Below are 21,635 nucleotides of genomic sequence, written 5' to 3'. Positions count from 1 at the left end.
GACTGCGGGGGTTTTAATCTGCTGCCGGGGTGCAGGTGTGCCAGGGGCCACCCCCCCCCCCCCCCCCCCAAAACCACGCCGGTGGAATTGGGCTCCTGGGAGCCAGGTCTAGGGGCCCGGGACGGGGAACGCGGGTTAAGAACGTGGGGGGGGGGGATGACAATATAATTACCCCCCAGAGACGCATAGAACAGAAGGGCTAGTGGGGACCCCTGCATGGCCCTATCACTCAGATCTCTCCCCCCCGCGTTCTCTGATCATAACACACATTCACCACCGGGGCTCCGCCTCAGACGGGGCCCTGTGTCCGGCCGCGCCGGGGCCCCTGGGGGGCGGGTCCACGGCGAGGCGGCGTTCGTAATGGATAGCGCCGCAGGAGCTATTTAAAAGTTAAGGCTCGGTCGTATTAATCAGACGCCAGGCGAGCGTTATTCACCTCTTAACACACCTCGCCCGGTCCGGGGAGCAGGGTTTAGGGTGTGTGTGTGTGTGTGTGTGTGTGTGTGTGTGTGTGTGCGTGTGCGTATTCATGTGTGTTGTGTGGAGGGGTGGTCCGTTGTAACATGTGAGTGCAAAATAATGGCAACATGCTCAATATCTATGATTGTGTTGTGTGGAACGGACACTGGGTTGTGGTGTGTGTGTGTGTGTGTGTGTGTGTGTGTGTGTGTGTGTGTGTGTGTGTGTGTGTGTGTGTGTGTGTGTGTGTGTGTGTGTGTGTGTGTGTGTGTGTGTGTGTGTGTGTGTGTGTGTGTGTGTGTGTGTGTCCAGACCACCGCAGTTCACTGTGTTATTGTGGGTTAACTAACTAATCCCTTCCCCCCCCCCCCCCACCCCCCCTCATCCCACGACTCATGTGGCCTGCATTTAAAACACACACACACACACACAAATTCTAAAACACACTCGCACACTCCTTCTCAAACACACACACACACACATTCTCAACGTCATACACACTCTCCGACACACACACACACACACACACACACTCTCAGGGCAGCCCCACGCTGGTCCTCTCTGACAGGGAGAAACAGCGTAAACGTTAGGAAAATAATTGGCCTCTACATTCTAATTCATCTGTAAAGGGCGGGGGGGGGGGGGGGGTTGATTAAATTAGTCCTAACAGACATTATCTTGTACATGACTGCCCCCCCCCCCCCCCACACACACAGAGCCCCCTCCTCCTCCCGAGTCCACTAACAAGCCCTCCAATTTACTATTGACATTCAGCCGGCCGACACGAGCCAATCACAGCGGCCCGCTCGTGGTCTGTCATGGCGGCAGCCACGGCTATGCTAATGCAGCCGGGGAGAGGGGGGGGGGGGGGGGGGGGGAGCGGGTCAGAAGCACAAACTAAATGCACATTCTTTATGCCTGACTCATCAGATTACCCCAGCCGCCCCTCGTTCCCCCCCCCGCCCGCCCCTGTTTTAATAATGAATAACTAAATAAAGACCCCCCCCTCCCACAACACACACACACACACACACACACACACATGATGCTATTTGTCCCTAGCTTCTCCCCAGGAGGTCAATGCCTTCCCTGGAGCACAAATGAATCCGTGCACTGAGGCTTGTGTGTGTGTGTGTGTGTGTGTGTGTGTGTGTGTGTGTGTGTGTGTGTGTGTGTGTGTGTGTGTGTGTGTGTGTGTGTGTGTGTGTGTGTGTGTGTGTGTGTGTGTGTGTGTGTGTGTGTGTGTGCGTGTTTATGCGCATGTGTGTTTGTGTGTGTGTGTCTACGCCTGTGTGTGTGCGTATGTTTATGCGCGTGTGTGTGTGTGTGTGTGTGTGTTACCCCTCTGGCTAATTGGCTCATTGCTACAAATTGCTCACCAAATAAATAGAAAAAAGGGCCCCAAAAGACAAGCTCGGCCCAAGAGAGGCCCTCTCGCAGGGCGTAATGCGTTCGGACTGATCTGGTTCACGGCGGGCCGTGGCGGCTGGTGAACATCCTGGGAGCTGTTCCACATTGGCGGGAAAAGAAAAGTGACACAGTGCATTTATTTTTTTATTTTTTCAACGTGTTAACAAGTACGAAACGATGGGAAAAGGAGAGAGTGTGCGCGCTGGATGATCCGCATTAGCTGGGTTTTTTTTGTTATTTAAGCGCATACTTCGCTCTCGCGAGCCGCGTCGCGGTCGAAACACGCTTAATGCCGCATGAATAAGGGAATTCGTTCCCCCGACGACGGCATCGAATGTAGCGTCGAACCGAAGGGTCGGCGTCTTGTTAGGAAGGCATTCTCTCACTCGTTTAAATTAATGTGAACACCGGTGCCTGCATGCGGAACAAATGTGCGCAGTTTTAATGAAACGCTGGCAAATAAAGTATTTATCGAGCGTTTTGCAGGGAAATTTAGTTGTTGACTTTTTAGTTGCCGTTTGTTTCTCGAAAATCTCTCTCGGCCAAACGTTGGCCTTGCAAGTTTGGTTGCGTTTCGTGATACTTTCCTTCTATTATTAAGAAGAAGTCCAGCTTAGGCAAATAGGTGAATATTGTCTGAAGATAAAAAGTTAGTTATACACACTTGAATTAGTGTCAGTCACACAAACAAATCACTCAATAAACCTATTTCCTTCGGCAATAGCTGTTCCGAGTAAAAGCGTAAACCGAAAAATAGGTGTATAAGAATCCCCCCTGTGTCTTACAATAATGGACTGGCCCACAGCTCAGGGACCGTTGTATTCATAAGGTTCACGATCAATTAAAACGTGAAACTTGTAATCCGAGGCAAGGGACAGATTTTTTGTTTTATCCTCGGGGAACCCCAGCTCCGTACACGCTCGTAAAACCCTGAATCCCCTGTGATTCGGTTGAACTTTGACCCCGCCATGTTAAGTGTGGCTGTGCTATGAGAGACGCTCACATATTCATTTATGCTGGGGAGTTGTCCAAATGGGACGATGTTGTTCGTCTTCAGCCCACTAGTAGACTGTGGGGGGGGGGGGGGTAAATCAAAGCAGACCACATCTCAGATTTTACAAAAGCGGTTTCCATTGTTTTTGACCTTTTTGTTTGATAATGATAATGTTTCACTAAATGCTCCTTGTGGAGTTGCATTCTCCCCCTCCTCCTCCCTGCTGGCTATCTGCCCCCCCTCCCCATCTCCCTGGGTGCTGGTCAGCTACACACCTCCATTACCAGGGTCCTAGTCCTGGGGGGGACCCACTCGTCTGCATCCAGGTTCATCTGGAGGAAAATGTCAATGGCTAGAAACAGGACCTTTCTCTCTCACTCTCGCTGACTCTCCTTCTCTATCTCTCGCTCTCCCCTCTCTCTCTTCCTTTTTCTCTCTCTCCCTCTCGCTTGTCTCTGTCTCTTTGTCTCTCTTTCCTGCTCGCTCGCTCGCTCTTTTCAGAAGGGTCATGTTCAAGGAAATTGCCACTGCAATTGTTGTCCTACATCCCAAAAGCAGCGCCACGTTAAACAGATCCTTTGAACCACAACATATCAAATATGTAAACGTATAGAATATGACTTGTATGATAGTAGTGTAGAATAGAGGACCGTACATGAGGTAGGGCTGCCACTGTACACGACTGCAGGATCAATACGGGACACGGAATCATTCATTTTACAGTTTCCGCTTTTACGGTTTCTCTTATTTTCATCTCTTCTTACTTCTCCTCCCTCCCTCATCCCCTATTCTGTATCTCTCTCCCTTTTCTTTCAATATATCTGTCTTTGTTCTCTCTCTCGCTCTCTCTCTCTCTCTCTCTCTCTCTCTCTCTCTCTCTCTCCCAGTGAAGCATTGTGTTTAATTCCTATGAGTTTCCCCATCAAGTGTGGCTCATTGCCTCTCGCTCCCTCTCCCCCTCTCTGTCTCTCTCTCATTACAGTCCGTCGAATGAGTGGAGTCCAGCCAGCAGTCCCCCTTCCCCCCCTCTATTTAATTATCTGTGTCTATCCGAGGGCAGCTAACGACTCGCTAGGCTAATTGATTTCAGACTCTCGTACCCTCTCTTTTTTTCCCTCCACTTTTATCTCTTTCCTGCTGCCCTCTTTGTCTTCTGGTCTCGGCTGAGGTGGACGCCGTGTTAAAACCGTCCTCACCTGAACAGAGAGTGTGTGTGTGCGTGTCAAAGTGTGTGTGTGTGTGTGTGTGTGTGTGTGTGTGTGTGTGTGTGTGTGTGTGTGTGTGTGTGTGTGTGTGTGTGTGTGTGTGTGTGTGTGTGTGTGTGTGTGTGTGTGTGTGTGTGTGTGTGTGTGTGTGTGTGTGTCCAGGTGACAGGGAGCTGTACAGCTGACAGATCTAGCCTGACAGAGCCCTAACGAGCTGAATTAGAGTGTTAATTAGGCCAAGCAGAGTCGCTCTGTCACACAGACTCTCTCTCTCTGTCTCCTGCTCTCTCTCTCTTGCTCGCTCTCTGTGTTTATCCTTGTATCTGTCTGGAGCCCCTTCCTGTGTTAGACCTTTCCGTCACCTATTTAACCAGCTATCCATCAGAGGTTGCCTTCAGCCAGTAATTGGCATCTTGTGGAAAACCATTAGGTTAGACATCAGAGACCTTAAGCTTATTCAGGCTACGTATGTTTTCCATGCAGTGAGCTGAACATCGACTCTAAACATGGAGGACACTGATCTGTATTGGTATCGCTATGACATTAATCCTTCAGACTTCTTCTACTTGCTCAAAAGCACAAAAACATAAACCAGATACAATCTGCTCTGGCTGGAAACAACACACACACACACACACACACACACACACACACACACACACACACACACTGTTATAACAGTATGTAAGTGATCCTTAATATAAGTCACTGCCATAGTTTCATGTCACACTCGGGTTTATTGAGCTTTTGTTGTTTGTGTGACCTGGTTGGTTACTTGTTGGGGTGTGTGTGTGTGTGTGTGTGTGTGTGTGTGTTGGGGGTCATTTAGCAGTGTAACAGCTAGCTCTTTGTGTTTGAGTAGAGGAGGAGGATAGCTGTGGCCCCGGGGCCTCCTGTGTGATTGCTGGGGTGTGTGGGCTCGCTGTCAGCCCTCGGCCCCTGGCCAGTGCCGGGGTCACACACACATGACCCCACATGACGCACACACACACACACACACACACACACACACACACACACACACACACACACACACACATTGTCCCAACTTTTACACATCAGTAGCAAGTAGCTAATAAATGGCCTGTGGCTTGACTGACAGATGGTTGGACGGACTGACTAACTGACTTACAGACTGGTTGACTGACTTACAGACTGACTGACTAACAGACCAAAACACTGGCTGACTGACAGACCAAAATGCCCCCCTGGCCCTAGTCCACAAGACAGGAAGCCCCCGCCGTGTGTGTAAACACACACACACAAGGCAACCCACTGGAGAAGAACGTTGACAACACACACACACACACACACACACACACACACACACACACACACACACACACACGATGCAACCCACCGGAGGGGAACCGCGACACCACACACACTCCCGAGCTCTCACACACACGGAGGCAGTGGTCCTTGCTCCAACAACAGACAGGAAGTGCCCCCACACCTCTTGTCTCTGTGTCCTGAACAATAGGTGTGTGAGCGACCTCAAACAAAAAACACAGAACCACTTCCACCCCACCGTTTCCAGTGGCGACCGGGTGAGGGGTTGGGCGGGGGGGGGATGGCCGAGGGGGACTTTGTCCCCAGCTGATGAAGCTGTCAATCAAAATGTACTGTCCCTCAAAAGGGTTTTCCTCCCCGCCGCAGTACTCTACTTTACCACTCTGAGAGTGGAGGTCACTCTCCCCCCTGTAGGCCTTCACTCTCCCCCCTGTAGGCCTTCCCTCTCCCCCCTGTAGGCCTTCCCTCTCCCCCCTGCAGGCCTTCCCTCTCCCCCCTGTAGGCCTTCCCTCTCCCCCCTGTAGGCCTTCACTCTCCCACCTGCAGGCCTTCCCTCTCCCCCCTGTAGGCCTTCCCTCTCCCCCCTGTAGGCCTTCACTCTCCACACAGAAAATGAGCTTGGAGGTAACAACAGAAGCTTGCTGGACGGCTGCTAACAGCTGCTAAGATACGTGTTGAGATTCTGACGAGAGACCTGGGATCAGAGTATGTTCTGCGCTGTCACCACCGTACCGTTGACCTGTGCTGGACACAAGCTTTCTGTTGTGTGTGTGTGTGTGTGTGTGTGTGTGTGTGTGCAGCTGTACCCCCCCCCCCCCCCCTCCTTAGTCCTTCCTTGGCAACTCCATGGTCTGAGGAAGGCATGCGTGCACAGGGGCCCCAGAGACGGCCCCCTGCATTTCCTGTCTCCCCTAGACACACACACACACAAACGTATTTACACACACACACACACACACACACACACACACACACACACACAGACGTATGCACACACGAAGTCTACTCATGTAAAACGGGTACAGCATCCACACTAAATACACGCCCCCCTTCCACCACAGGCCCGCCCCCATCCAGGGCCCCGCCCCCGGTGTTTTGTCCGGGGGCCGCGGGCCGTGCTGCGGGGCCCGGCCCCCCCACTCTCTGGCCCGGGCAGGAAAGGGAAACGCGGCTCCAGCACATTCCTTGATGCTAGCCTGTGGCCCCGCCCCCCCTACCACGGCACGGTTCACACACTGTGGACCCCAGCGTCCATCCCTGCTCCCACACCCCCCCCCCCTCACACCACCCAGCCACCGCCGGCCCCCCCAAGAAAGAAAGTTAATTAGATTTGGTTCTCACAGCACACCGAGTCTCTCTCTCTCTCTCTCTCTCTCTCTCTCTCTCTCTCTCTCTCTCTCTCTCTCTCTCTCTGTCTCTGTCTCTGTCTCTGTCGCTCGCTCGCTCTCTCTCTCTCTTTCTCTTTCTCTTTCTCTACCTCTCTCTCTCTCTCTTTCTCTACCTCTACCTCTCTCTCTCTCTACCTCTCTCTCTCTCTCTCTCTCTCTCTCTCTCTCTCTCTCTCTCTCTCTCTCTCTCTCTCTCTCTCTCTCTCTACCTGCAAACTGTCAGCCAGTCCTATTGTGGTCCACGTCTGTTCTGCAGTAACCTGAAGATGTGAGCTGTGGTGTCAAAACCGACTTTCCTGCAATGCTTTAAGAGTTGCATCTGATAGCAGTCTCTCTCCCTCTCCCTCTCCCTCTCCCTCTCTCTGTCTCTGTCTCCTGCTGTGTGAGTCTATTACACAAACGGACACACACACACACAGCGGGGTCATTTCACGGTGGAAGCATCAACCTGTGATTCACTGTTGGGTTTCCTGCTCCATTTCCTGAAGCACCCCAAGTCCACACCCACACACACACACACACAGGGTGGAACAGCTCAATATCCCAAGCCAGCCTCGACTAATCCTGGTGGGGGGGGGGGGGGGTACTTGAATGGGTCTCTGTTGACATGGAAGGAGTTTAGGAAGAGATTAGCGCTATCAGGCTACTGGATTAGCTCAGCTCAGCACTCAATGACACAGGATCAAGCCAGGATCAGGGGTGGGGGGGGGGGGTCCACCAAGGCCCCCCGGGGCTCCAGGACTGCGGCCCTCAGCTGCTTGCGTGTCTTAGTCCACATGGTTATGGACCCCGCTTCCCTGGAAGGACAAATCATCCCTCGACGGGTCGTTGAGATGGGAGGGACATTGGAAGCGATGAAAAGCAGGGTTCAACGTTTTTAATGAATGAAACAAAGTAAGACCATTTCTACCGGCCCTCTGTCAAGGATTACATTATCCGAATTTGAACATAAAAACCAAGACTGTTGGAAGTTGACGTAGATATTCAATCAATTATAAACACGACTCAAAACTCTCCCCTGTCACCATTCCTGTTATCTGTACCAAACTGGGGAACCTTTATCTATTGATCAGGAAAGTGGGGGCCTATTCCCCATCGGGCCCCTCATCTCGTTCCACCCTGGGGAGGGAAGTAGGGTGGCTGTAAGGTGAGGCTGGTCAAGCGTTGCGTATGGTTTATGCATGCTAAGCGACATAGCCAGGACGAAGACGGTGCGTCGAGGGTTCGACCGCGGGTCGGGCTCCGATGTTTTTGCACTCAAAATGAAGCGTTTTGATTGGCTGGAACCCTCAGCGATCTGCCTGTTCTACACACTAACCATCTCCCCCCCCTCCCTCCCTCCCTCCCCCTTTCGCTCTCCCCTCCCCTCCCCCTCTCCAGGGAGGAGCGCGAACGCTGGATCCGGGCCAAGTACGAGCAGCGGCTCTTCGTGGCGCCGCTGCTGCCGCCGGGCGGCACCGGCGACCTGTCCCTGGGCCAGCAGCTGCTGCACGCCACGGCGGAGGAGGACCTGCGCGCCGTGGTGCTGCTGCTGGCCCACGGCTCGCGGCCGCAGGTCAACGAGACGTGCGGCGAGGGCGACGGACGCACCGCCCTGCACCTGGCCAGCCGCAAGGGCAACGTGGTCATCGCCCAGCTCCTCATATGGGTGAGTGTGTGTGTGTGTGTGTGCGGGTCGTCACACGGTTAGGTTTTTTCGTAATCGGTTTTGTGAAATCGGTTTGGTCTTCGTCATCGGTTTGGTCTTCGTCATCGGTTTGGTCTTCTTCATCGGTTTGGGTTTCATATTTGGTTTGGTCTCCGTCATCGGTTTGGTCTTCGTCATCGGTTTGGTCTTCTTCATCGGTTTGGGTTTCATATTTGGTTTGGTCTTCATCATCGGTTTGGTCTTCGTCATCGGTTTGGTCTTCGTCATCGGTTTGGTCTTCCTCATCGGTTTGGTCTTCCTCATCGGTTTGGTCTTCATCATCGGTTTGGTCTTCCTCATCGGTTTGTTTTTCTTCGGATTCATTTGTGTTCATATCCTCCGTTCTCTCTCTCTCTCTCTCTCTCTCTCTCTCTCTCTCGTTCCGGCAGTACGGCGTGGACCTGATGGCGAGGGACGCCCACGGCAACAGCGCCATGGCGTACGCGCGGCAGGCGGGCAGCCAGGAGTGCGTGGACACGTTGGCGCAGTACGGCTGCCCCGACGAGCGCTTCCCGCTCATGGCCACGCCCAACCTGTCCCGCCGCAACACCAACCGCAACAACAGCTGCAGCAGCTCCGGCAGCACCGCCCTCATCTGACCTCCGACCCCTGCCCGCCTCGAACCGCCACACAGCCCCCCGCACCCCCAGCGCCTCTCCAACTTCACTATTGACTTCCTGTACAGCGCGACGGCGCTCCCGGGGGTGAAAGGTCATCCCGAGCGTTGAGGGAGAAGGAGTAAACTGATGTACATACAAGCGGCCAAGATGAACAATTTGGCGTTTTTCTTTTCTTTTGGCGACGTTGAAACAAAAGTGATTTGGGAACCACTAATTGTGCACTCCTTGTTGTGACCCCCCCCCCCCCCCCCCCCTTCCGTCCACCACCTATCCATCACACACACACGGACCCAGACACACACACACACACCCTGGACGCGTAAAGATGTCCCCTTTGGTGACTCGAGTGTTTAGACGTGATCATGTTCCTGCATATCTAGCTGTGACACGCATCATGTCATATCGGGAGGAAAGGACCTGCCCCCCCCCCCCCCCCCCCCCCCCCCCCTCCCAAAGCATGCTGGGAAATGTCTGTCAAACTACAGCTCAAGCAGCCGCACATCGTCTTTGACCGATGACCCTGCCGCCCGACGTCACGTCACCAGTACGACGACACTACCTGCCTCCCACACACACTCCTCTGTGGCTATTCACAAGCAGCCAATCAGTAGCCAGATATCGAGATTCGATACACGCACCGCCCCCCTATTTTAAATTCCTAATATTATCATGGTGCACGGCACTAAGGACTAGAGGGACGGATGGGACAGGATGTCGTGCCATGGAGGAAAGACAGATTTGTGGAAGGTGGTGGCATGTCAACTTAACAAACAAAGGGCCAGCTTATTTTTGGCCCTCGTTGAGGCTGCAACCTGCTCCTAACCTATGTCCCCAACGCATCCTGTTTATTGATGCTAGCAAATGAGACACCCTTTTTTAAACTTCTGTAGTAGTCTCTCTCTCTCTCTCACTCTCACTCTCTCACTCTCTCACTCTCTCTCTCACACACACACATTGTGTAGTAATTGTATAGATTCAGTTGCCACTCAGGGACCCGACGCTGTCTTAATTCCCTGTGTGACATCCAGATCCCTCGGTTGTGCGAGTCTAAACTCGGCTTTGGGGGCCGATTCCTTTATCTTCAAATCCACTGAGTTCAGAGTGTGAACAGAAGCAGCCGCCACCAGTAGATAGCCAGTATTACTTAACATCGCCCCTGCCCCCTAAACACGCTGAATGTACCATTTATAGACATGTAGGAGACTGCTTCTTTCGGGTAGGTATTATATATTATAAAGATAATCAACGTGTTGTAGACTAGCCTCGTTAAAGTTGGTTTGATGTGAAGCGAGGATGTGTGAAGGCCAGAGACGTGCTGGAGCTCGGTGTGCATTTGCGGCGGGCAGAAGGGAATGCACCTTTAAGGTTAGCCACACTTGCCTTCTGTTGTTCCCCACCAATCACAGCGCTGTACGGCGATGAGTCGCCACTAGGGGGAGGGGTCTTGAAGGGGCTTTTTGTGTCCCTGTTCTGTATTTATCTGCCAAAAGAGGTCATGTGATAGAATGACGAGGCCTGTAAATGTAGACACGATAACAAAGCAGCGACCGACTTAGTATACAGCGCCAACATGCTTACCCCGCCTCCTTTAACACATTTCATATCCAATCAGGTGCGTTTGCCCACTCCGCTCAACCAATTGGATCGAAGGGCTTTGAACCCCTGTCATGCTCTGTAAATAGTTGATCTCATATCTTTCTGACATACCCTCTCTCTCTGTCTCTTATGCTCTCTCTACTCTACTATCCCACGTCTGTTGCTGGGGATGTCATGTATATTATTACAGGATACAGGAAGTAACCGTGTGTGTGTGTGTGTGTGTGTGTGTGTGTGTGTGTGTGTGTGTGTGTGTGTGTGTGTGTGTGTGTGTGTGTGTGTGTGTGTGTGTGTGTGTGTGTGTGTGTGTGTGTGTGTGTGTGTGTGTGTTTTACAAGCCAGGCCGTCTTGGCTGAAGGTTGGACAAGTTGACATCCAACGATTTTTTTAAAGTAAGCAATGAGGACCGTAAACACTAAGCACGTCTAGTCCGCCCGATGGATCTGATTTTAGAGTCACTGCCATGGCCCCGTTTTAAGAAGACCATCTATCTGGATTATGTGCCATCCATACATCCCCCCCCCTCACCGACCACACCCTTCGGCCCGACCCAGTCAAACATATAAACCCTTTGCAATGGCTTAACGGAGCTTCAGACGGAGCCTCTCTGACTGAAACTCTAGACGTTTCAGTTTTTCACTTTTTTGTATGTTTTTTTCCGGAATTGTCTCGTGAGGTTCCGACGCCACGAACGTTGATTACTGAAATGCACTACAGCCGCCGTCGGTTGAGTCTGTCCCTCTTCATCATAACGGGGGAAAAACAACGAAATTCGCATCGTTTATCCGAGGTCCCGCACCGGTGGCTCGCATGACGAGAGAGTCGACCGCCCGCCCTCCTGACACTAAACAGAGAAGAGTTTGCCGCCATTGGCCGGAGTTCACCATTAAGACGCTAGGGGCAACCGCTCGCACACAAGGTGCACTACTATACGCACGCAACAGCGGCAGGACGGTTCGCCCGACAGGTAGCATTAGCTTGTTCGGCCACACGCTAGGCTAAATTTTTCTGATAAACTGACAGTTAGCGAGGGGATGTCAAGTTCCACGTTAGCTTGCTCAAATCATAGGGGCTACTTCTCGCTTTTGCTCTTACCAAGCGTTCTACCTGGAAGCCGGTGGACTTCTCCAGAAAAACAATTCTGCCAAAAACAACATAAAAACTAGCATGACGAGGATTATGATATCCAAACTATACACCACTGAACTATAGCGACAGCTAGCTTAAGAAATCGCTGAAATTAGCCAATGAATGCTAGCTGTGTGAACACGTAAAGCTCCCCGCTTCAGAAAACCTCTGGCTGGACTCGGCCGGACGGCCACTGTTAACGACTAATGCAACACAGCTGTGAATATGAATATACGCTCTCCTCCCCGTCTTCTTTTCGAAAGACGCCGGGAAAAGTTTTGGGAAAGACAGGCCAGTCCTATGTTAATCCTATCGACGCCGACGTCGACATTTTTCTTCACGTGTACATAGTAGTAAAAAGAAGCGAAAAATGAAGAGAAAAAAAAATGAAATATTTAACACTCATGAACTATACGTTAAGTTTGTTGGGTTTTTCTGCCATGTCTCGTGTTACCTCATCCGCCTGTCATCACGTGTGTAGCCTTTACCCCACGCCTCTCCCCTCTAACCCCGCCCCCCGCGGCCTGTCCATCACACTATTTATGAACCCGCCTTGCAGACACTCCCCTATGAGAGACACCTCTCTCGCCCAATCCTACCGTTTTGTATATTGTAAACTTCTCCTGTCCATCCAAATTAATTATGATGATTACTATCAATGGAGTATCATCCGGACACAATATTGTTTGTATGGTCATTGTTATTCTAATTATTATTATTGTTATTATTATTATTATTGAGTTGTTTCTGTTGTTATTGGCTGTACAGTTCTGTTGTTCAAAAATTCTACCTAATACAGAGTCTTTTACTGTAATGTGTCTCTTTTCAATAAAGACAAGAATAATGCTTCTTAATATATTGTGTTGTCTGCATCGCTTTATTCTGACACTTGAAAGGGGCCGTTATTCAATTCAGTTCTATAATGTGAACTGGGAGCTACCCAGTAAAACCAAATCTTTTACTATGTTTTAAATGTTGGGCTCTGATAATGTGTCCATGTGAGGGTTATATTTAAACATTTTCACATCTTTTACTTTCCAATTTGTCCCTAAACCGGTCACATAGGGATCGGAGAGTGACCTCATACTTTTTTGTTTCGCATTTTCGATCCCTATTACAGTTATTACTATGCAATGGTTGCTTCTATCCGCTCTTGTTTTACCATCAAGTTACTAAAGATAATCTATCTCTGTAGTATGCCTACAATTGCATATTGTAGGAAGACCCATCACTTGCTTGGTTTAAGATCTGTGTCAAACTTTTGGATTCAGACTTAAACCTTGAACTAGTGCACAAATAATTTACGATGGAGAAGATTGACAATAAGACGAAAGGTGTAGTTTTGTATGTTGAAATGGCTTTATTTATTGTTCTCTTATTTTATTGATTGTTATATATATATATAAACTTTGTGTATAGCCTATGTATATTTACACTGCATATTTTTGCCAGTGGGTTTATCACCTAGTGGTCACCATACTCAGTAATTGTAAGCATAAATATTGCATGTTTTTTTATTGTTTTTAGTCATGTGTTCTTTTTTTTGTGCATTTTCATATTTTTTATTTACATGACACCTGGGGAACCGGAGCGCTGGCCTGCGATGTGCTGCCGGTCGCTACGGGCTCGCGTGGCAGAGGTTTCGATCGCGGGCTCGCGCATTATGAACGCAAGAGGGGCGCACAAATGAGGCGTGAACGGAACAGACCGGAGCCTCGTCGGAGTGTCAGGCTGATTTAGATGGATGCTGCTCCGGACTGGAGAGGAGCGAGGCGTCCGGGGCCACGGCGCTGATGCTGGTGGGCGTGGGCCCGGCCTCTCCGGGATGTGAAGCCCCCCTGGTCGAGGGGAAGCCGTCTCTAGGACCACATGCTAGCTTCAAATGAGATCAGGTTTCATTATGGGGAGAGAGAAGTACCTAGGGTCGGGGTGTAGGCTGGTGTTTGGTCTCTGGATGGAAAGTATTCAAACAAAATGGAAGGCGTAGGCCTATTACATATTTTTTTTATATTCATAGCAGTCTACATTTTGTTTCAAATCGTGTGTCATCATTTTGAGGGTAGCTGCGTTAAATGTTTCAATTGAGTCTCACAAGAGTAACATTAGGCCTGACGGGGGAGGTTCGGGGGATGGGGGGGGTCAATGATTAAAGGTCAAGGTTCAAATCCATACAAGGCCGAATCTGCCTCGTCGCGCGTGGCGTGCATATCAAACAGATATGTAAACACCAGGTGGGAGATTAGTGTTGATTGATGGTCTGGTTGTACGAGATAGGCTTTGAACGAACAGGCCTGTGCAATTTAACGCGCAGAAATGACAAAATAGGCCTATACCAATGTACGCCCCCAGAACTTCAACATATTTATGTTGAAGGGTTTCTTTCTTTGTTTGTGTGTGTGTGTGTGTGTGTGTGTGTGTGTGTGTGTGTGTGTGTGTGTGTGTGTGTGTGTTTGTTTGTGGCTATGCATGCCATAATATGCCATTGTATCACTGTAAGGCCTACTGAAATATTTCCCCAATTTACAAAAATAAAAGGGGTGGAGTCCGATGTTTTTTCCATGCTCCCCATAAGACTTCGTGGACGGTCCACTCTGCTGAGACTGCCTTTTCCGAGGTCGTCTGACGTCATGGCCATGGGGCCCCGGCCCGGGTGGCGCGGTGTGTGCGGACGTGTGCTCTGCCTGGCCAGTGGTGGACTTCACCGTCCAAGAGAAAGTTGGGCTTCCTGGACTCAGGACTCCTATAACATTAAGCTACGGTGTGTGGCGCATTTAATTTACAACTTCACTTATTATTAACGCTCATAACAGTGACACAACGACAGTGCTCAAAAAGTACCCCAAAGTTGGGGACGTGGGTAGTTACCTTGGAGATACGCCCCCCTCTTTCCTAAAACTCTCTCCCAAAACGATTTTTTTTATAATCTCATATTCCAGCTTCACTAGCTCTTTAAATTGTTTATCCCGACAGAAATTCGCCGATCAGCTTAAATAGGACTTATAGGACTTCAGGATTTATTTTGCATAGGTCATTTTTCTATACATTATATTGTTAGGCCTACTATTAATTGAATTCAATAATTGATAACAATTCGTTCGTTCAGCCCGTTCTCTGGTCCCAGGGTCCAGAAGGAAAATGAATGGCTCACTGAACATATTTTATTATCGATATAGACACTTATAGACACTATAAATGTATCTTATTTTAATGTGTAGTGTTTTTTTATTTTATTATATTACATTGTGTGCTTATAGTTTGGACTTCCATGATAAATATGTGCATTTATGCAGGTGATCACGTTTAGGTAAATTGCGGCAAAATACTAAATATATTATCGCCCTGTCTCATTATTTATTATAAATAGTAATAATATTTTTAGTATTATTATTTAAAAAGGCTAATGTGAACATTATCAATACCTTATTATTTATTATTATGATCATCATAATTACTTTTATTTATGAATACTGATACGAACATGATCTAGGCCTACCTGTCCCATTATTTATAATTATTATTCTAATTATTATTTATTAATAGGCCTACTGATAGCAGCGTGATTTACCTTTGTCGTTATTATTCTGTATTACCGCCATTTTCGCTTAGCAAGAGGTCTCATCAGATATTATTTGTATTCCTTTTGAATCCAGATGTCTTTTCTATCATTCACATCGTGTTAACCAAAATTGTCGAAATGTCATCAGCGATTAGGAGGCGGGCTCGCCCTGCACACGCAGAGGTGTGCGTGCACGTCTGCACACACTTGCGCTTTGCATCCCTTCAGGAGACGAGCATTTGCTTTTTTTTAACAATCATTTACATATCCGGTCATGCAAATGAAGTGAAAACAAACGAAGCACCGCAGCGAGTGATAACCTGCTTTCGTACCACCTGTCCTCTAACGTGCGTCGACGAACGCTCTCTCTCGAAGTCTCTCGCGAGCGTTAAAAACTCCAGGGTTTCCCGCTCGCGTCCGTGTCGAGTCGCGCACGGCGACGGGCGGAGAGAGACGCACACTCCCCCCCATTAGGGCACGCGGCAGTCAGGGGCCCCTGCGCCATCAGAATTAATCATCGGGGTTAATTTGAAGCTTAGACAAGTTGCTGTTAATTTAGTGCACGGTGGAAGAGGGCTGGGGGAGCGTGGGGGGGGGGGGGGTGAACACGGTGGAGTGAGAAGCCGTGCCGTGGCCAATTCCCTGGGGTCCCATTTATCAGCCGACCGCGACGGCCCGGCTTGATTACAATTTGCCAAAAAATTCATTAGAGTTAGGGGCCAATTGTCATATAGCTCTTTCTCTATATCCCTCACTCCCTCCCCCCCTGTCCTCTCTCTCTCTCTCTCTCTCTCTCTCTCTCTCTCTCTCTCTCTCTCTCTCTCTCTCTCTCTCTCTCTCTCTCTCTCTCTCTCTCTCTCTCTCTCTCTCTATATATATATATATATAGGCCTATATATATATATTTCTCTCTTGCTCTCTCCCTCTCTCTCTACCTTTATTTCGATATATTTTAATTGTTGCCTTCTTTGTTTTTCGCGCCTTTATTTTTTTTTAATAATGACGATGTGTGTGTGTGTGTGTGTGTGTGTGTGTGTGTGTGTGTGTGTGTGTGTGTGTGTGTGTGTGTGTGTGTGTGTGTGTGTGTGTGTGTGTGTGTGTGTGTGTGTGTGTGAGAGAGAACTCATCTGCTGCCCGCGTCACTGTCAGACGGGCTTGGTGCGGGCAGCACCCATAAATCTGCGCTTTACAATAATTCACCTTTTCTGCTGTGGCGACGAGTTGGGATTTCAGATTAATAGGAAACGGGCCGGTAGGATTTCAAAACCATGAATCACCGGCACGCCGTGACCGCGGTAAAAGTCTAACGGTTTATAAATATGGGCCATAATACAAAAGAGCATGATAGACTATTGGCAGTAACGGACTTCAACTTGGCTTCAAACGCGTCCTGTTATGTTTCCAGAGTTTTCCTACTACATGTTATTGTGTTTTCATAGTGTAACTGTGGATACGTTTTGGTTTTATTTATTTATGTCTCATTCTATTTTTCCTGTTCCTATTTTGGTTTTTCTTCATCACTTGTGAAGTGTATTGGGATTGCGATATTATCATTATTTTTATTGTTTAATTCGTTTTCTATTGTATTCAATGGCCTTTTCCAATCGAGGTAATTATATTAATGATAGCCTACTAATAATATTAATAGTAACAGTCGTATTATTGATATTATTAGAGGCCTATTATTATTATTATTATTATTATTATTATTATTATTATTATTATTATTATTATTATTATTAATAACATTACTATCAGATTCGTGAATCATCTCCCTTCGTGTTAAATGAAAAGGCATTCCAACCGACTGGAATGATGTTGTTGTGCTTCACATTAGTATTTCTTTCTCTCTTTTTTTGTCAGAAACGCACCCCGCTCGCCAGGACGCGGGCTAAATGAAGCGCGGGACAGAGCGCCCCTGGCACCACGTGCTGTCTCCTCGGTTATTAAGGGACGGTCATTAAAGGCGTCGTGTCTCGCAGAGGAACAAACTGATCACACACACACACACACACACACACACACACACACACACACACACACACACACACACACACACACACACACACACACACACACACACACACACACACACACACACACACACACACACACACACACACACACACACACACACACACACACACACACACACAGTGCGTCATGGACGGGGAGCTGACTGCCGAACCAAAGGGATAACAGCAAGAGATGCCAAAAATGTGTCCCGTCACATATTTCACTGTTTTCTTTAATTGATTAAAATACTTAATTAGGCTATACTATTCGTTATTAAAGTTAATATTTTGAATAAGCAAATGTATTATGTTTTATTGTATTTTCCTTTAATTAATTAGACGTTTTTATATTGATAACAGAACAACATTATAGGCTACGTAACGTTATAACTTCAGTTTTACATTCAATACAATTTAAATTAAATAAAAATGTGCCCTGCCCGCAGGCCCATGGGCCTTCAAGACAGTGGTTTTCTTTTACTTGATTATAATAACAGGTCTACTCATTATATCAACGTGGCCCTTGAACGGGACTGTTTGTGCGTAGGTGTGTGTGATGTGTGCGTTTGTGCGTACGTGCTTGTGGGTGTGGGTGCGTGCGCATGTGGGTGTTTCTGTAAACTGTCACATCTCCAACGCTTGCAGCGGCGTTTTTAGCAGGCTGATGAATAAATATTATTTTGACTTTTGATTCAAAAACCTTACCGGTTAACCGTAGGCTATGTAAAATAAATTAAAGAACCAACAGAATTGTATTGACATCTCGGGTATGTCCAACTATTTTTGAATATTGGGTAAATGGGTGGAGTTGTCCAGCTATTGGGCCAGCATCCGACTGGTTCTGGAATAAACTGGTTCGCTTCAGTGAATCATACGCTGAAAAAACAAGAGCTTGAGATACAAACAGATGAAGTATGTTAATGTTTCGGTTTTAATGGACACTATAATGTTTACCCCATACGCCATGGAATGTTAGTCAATTCTGCACATTTTTTTGTAATAAATAAATTAGCAGCAATTTTTTTCTGTCAAGGAAAATAAAACAAAAGAAAATACATAAAAGGTATGGAATCAATTGTTGTTCCTTTTTTGTTTTCTCTCAACAGGAGGCCGTTTTTGATTGGTCGTTGGATTCTTGACTGACTTGAGGCGAGAAAGGCGTGGAGACAATGCCCGCGTGAACTGTTCTCACCTCTGGACACAACCAAACCGCATCTAGAGGGGGGGGGGGGAGCGGCACACACGCTTACAGTCATTAGAATTAAATATACAGAGGAGTTATCATTTAAAATGTCCTTAATTGGTCCCGCAATCACCCAAGATCCGGTGCTCCTGGATATTTACATTTGGCTCCTAAGGGCCCTTCAAGTGTCTTCGTTGAGTGGTGTTTTGGCCCGTGCGATCCCAGTCAACAGGCGGATCGATCGTAAAGCAACAACACGTCAACATCACCTGCTCTGGGCTTTCCCTTTTTCAATTTTTTTTATATACCTCCACGTGACCCAGGGGCCTCCGCTTCTCGAAGGCGGTTCAAACGTCTTGGAAAAGCCATCAACAACGCGCTTCTTTTAAGTCACGTCTTGACCTTTGACCTTAAGGCCTGGCTTGCTCCAACTGTTGGTGCTGGCTCCGTATCGCGAAACGGCTCACGTGCACGGGAATCGGCACCACGATTTTGGGGTTCCGGGAGGGCTCGCCAGTCTTGTTGTTCACGTTGCCCGCCTTCACGCGCTTCCACTTGGCGCGACGGTTCTGGAACCAAATCTTCACCTGCACCTCGCTGAGCTTGAGTGCGTGCGCGATCTGCGAGCGTTCCGTCAGGCTCAGGTACTTCTTACAGTGGAATTCCTTCTCCAGCTCCAGCAGCTGCTCGCTCGTGAAGGCCGTCCGTCTCCGCCGGTTCTTGCCGGTGGACGTGGTGCTCCCCGTGCCGCCCGGGCCGTCCATTATCCCCCCTCCTCCTCCACCGCCGTCCCCGTCGTCCTTCTGGCACGCGGAGCCGCCGGTGAGGTTGTCGTCGGAACTGTAGTCCAGGTCGCTGTCCATGGAGTAGCTCTCGTCCTTGCGGCTACCCTCGTCGTCCTTGCCGTCGTCCTTCCCGTGGGATCGAGCTGCACGCGGGGATAAGGAGACAACAGGTCAGCATCACGCAGTCGTCATTTTGAATCGATTCCCCCAAAAAACAATGACCTTAACGCAGAAAGTATATTAGGCTATGAGTTTTAAATATGATAATATGACGGATGCGGTTGGTGGTGTTCCGTGTCCATGTTCACAGTGTGTGTGTTTTTAAACGTTGGTTTTTGGCCACAGATACTCTCAAAATTATCGTTGGAGGGAGTCATTTCACGCGTAATTACGCATGAACGATCCCTCCGTTCGGTCCTGGCCCCTGGGCGGCGTTCGGGACAAGCAGCGCTCAGCATCCGTTTCACAAAGACAGGCGACAGGACCCTCGGAGCCAGGGGCCCACTCGCTGAATAATTAGCCATGCATTTGAAGAGACAAATCTTGGAGTTTTCTTATGTAGCATCTGACAACAAACAGACGAAAAACCAAATGGAAAACTTTGGGTTGGTTTTTCGGTTTGGTTTGAATTGGTCAAGCAGGCCTACTAATTCCTTAATTAAAATGCGGTTTGTTAATCAAATTCCCTCCCGGCCTCGTTCCACCCAAACATGCATTATTCCGCTCTTTGGTCGATGGAACATCGCACGACCTTCTGTGAATATGTGGTTTTAACAAAAGATTTAAAAAAACTCAAGTCACTCGGTTTGTTTCATTAAAGTCACGCATCTCATAACGGAACCACCATGTGTCAACCTTCCCAACCCCATAAGAACGAGACGGGCAGGAGACCGCTTGGCGCGGCGCTTACCTGTGGATATGTCCGACTCGTGGAAGCCTTGGAGCGGCGCGCACTCCTTCCCCTCGTCCCCGTCCGCCCCGCGAAGCTCCTGGCTCTTCTCGAACACCGCGTGCAGCGACCGCGATGAGCCGAACTTCCGGGCGGCCGCCTCCTGCTGCTGGCTGTGGTGCTGCTGGTGCTGCGAGGCGGCGGCGGAGAACCCACCGGGCAGTGACGCCATGAGGGTGGAGGTCAGCGCCATGCCCTGCGCCGCCAGGCTGGAGCAGAAGCTGCTCTGGGACAAGCTGGGCAGCGGGTGGTGGTGGTGGGGGTGCGCGGCCGGCATGGATTGCTGCAGGCCGGACTGGGACAGGGCGGAGGGCGGCGGCGGAGGCGGAGGCAGCACCACCGACCTGTAGGGCATGAACATCGGATAGCCCGTGTACACAAAGTGTCCCGGGCTGGGCTGCGGGGGCCCGCCGATCAGCGAGTCGATGCTGAAGGCGGTGGTGCTTCCGAGGGGCCGCTGCATCACCATGAAGGAGGACGGGCTGAACGCCGCGCTCATAGGAACTGACAAGAGAGTTCGGTGGACCGCCGGGGAAATAAGAACAGCGAGGCGGACTTTAGAGAACGGTCGCCCGCTGGGTGCTTCGGGCTGAGTCGGCGACGTCAACAGTCTTTACTCAGAGGATGACCGCTGATCTGAAGCCGCAAACCCGGGAGGAACATTCGCCTTCTCGCGGGGACATGGAACCATGGATGTCCGCCCACACCTTGATGTAGATGGTTAAAGTGAAGCGGAGATATTTTTGGTGAACAGCAGAATCAGCTGTCCCCGGCCTTCTAATTTAAATTAAATTCAATTCAGCGCCTCGAGATCCGTACAAATAAAAAACGCTCCTTTTGCGCGCAGGGCGCACGCCGCGCTGATAGCTGAAGTTCACTTCAACTTGAGAACGAAACAACACGAGCGCGTCCTTCTCACCCACGGAGAGATGAAGTGCTTCCTACTGCTCGACGAAATCCAGATGTTTGGCAATGAATTTAAATTCCGCTCCCTCTGTGTAATCGCCCCCTTCCCCGCGCAAGGACCGCCCCCCGCCTGGCGCGCCTGCCGCTTATTGGTCCGCTGCGAGGACTGCCTGCGTGCGGCGCTCATCTCTTGGTCTCGTGGGTGAATGCCAATTACACAAATTGGGACCACAGGCAATTTAGAAATGTGAAAAGACATCATTGTAAATAATAAGCCATATATATTATGTAAATAATAGGTCTAGGGCCCCCCCTCCCTCGTGTGCCTCTCTCTCCGTCACTGTCTGTTTTCTCCGGGAAGTCTCTCGTTTGTCTGTTGGCCTTCCGCAATCCTCTGGTTTGTACACCGTTATATTATTCATATTCATATCAATATCACTTTACATTACTATACTTTATTG

The 21,635-nt window shown here is 49.3% G+C and overlaps 2 protein-coding genes across 2 annotated transcripts in view; one reads left to right on the top strand and one right to left on the bottom strand.

The window, feature by feature from the left end:
• Positions 1-21,635, top strand: part of LOC132455171 (CLIP-associating protein 1-B-like) — a 175,487-nt gene that overhangs the window by 15,837 nt on the left and 138,015 nt on the right.
• On the bottom strand, positions 17,934-21,255 carry gbx2 (gastrulation brain homeobox 2). Its single transcript, XM_060049100.1, has 2 exons — positions 20,230-21,255; positions 17,934-19,462 (listed from the first exon to the last, which is right to left on the bottom strand). The coding sequence occupies exons 1-2, from the start codon at positions 20,765-20,767 to the stop codon at positions 18,945-18,947; spliced, it is 1,056 nt and encodes a 351-aa protein (XP_059905083.1). The 5' UTR covers positions 20,768-21,255; the 3' UTR covers positions 17,934-18,944.

The sequence above is a fragment of the Gadus macrocephalus genome, chromosome 4, assembly GCF_031168955.1.
Source record: "Gadus macrocephalus chromosome 4, ASM3116895v1".
Taxonomy (NCBI): domain Eukaryota; kingdom Metazoa; phylum Chordata; class Actinopteri; order Gadiformes; family Gadidae; genus Gadus; species Gadus macrocephalus.
Note: the sequence above shows the minus strand (reverse complement) of the source record. Positions and strands in the feature narration are given on the sequence as shown.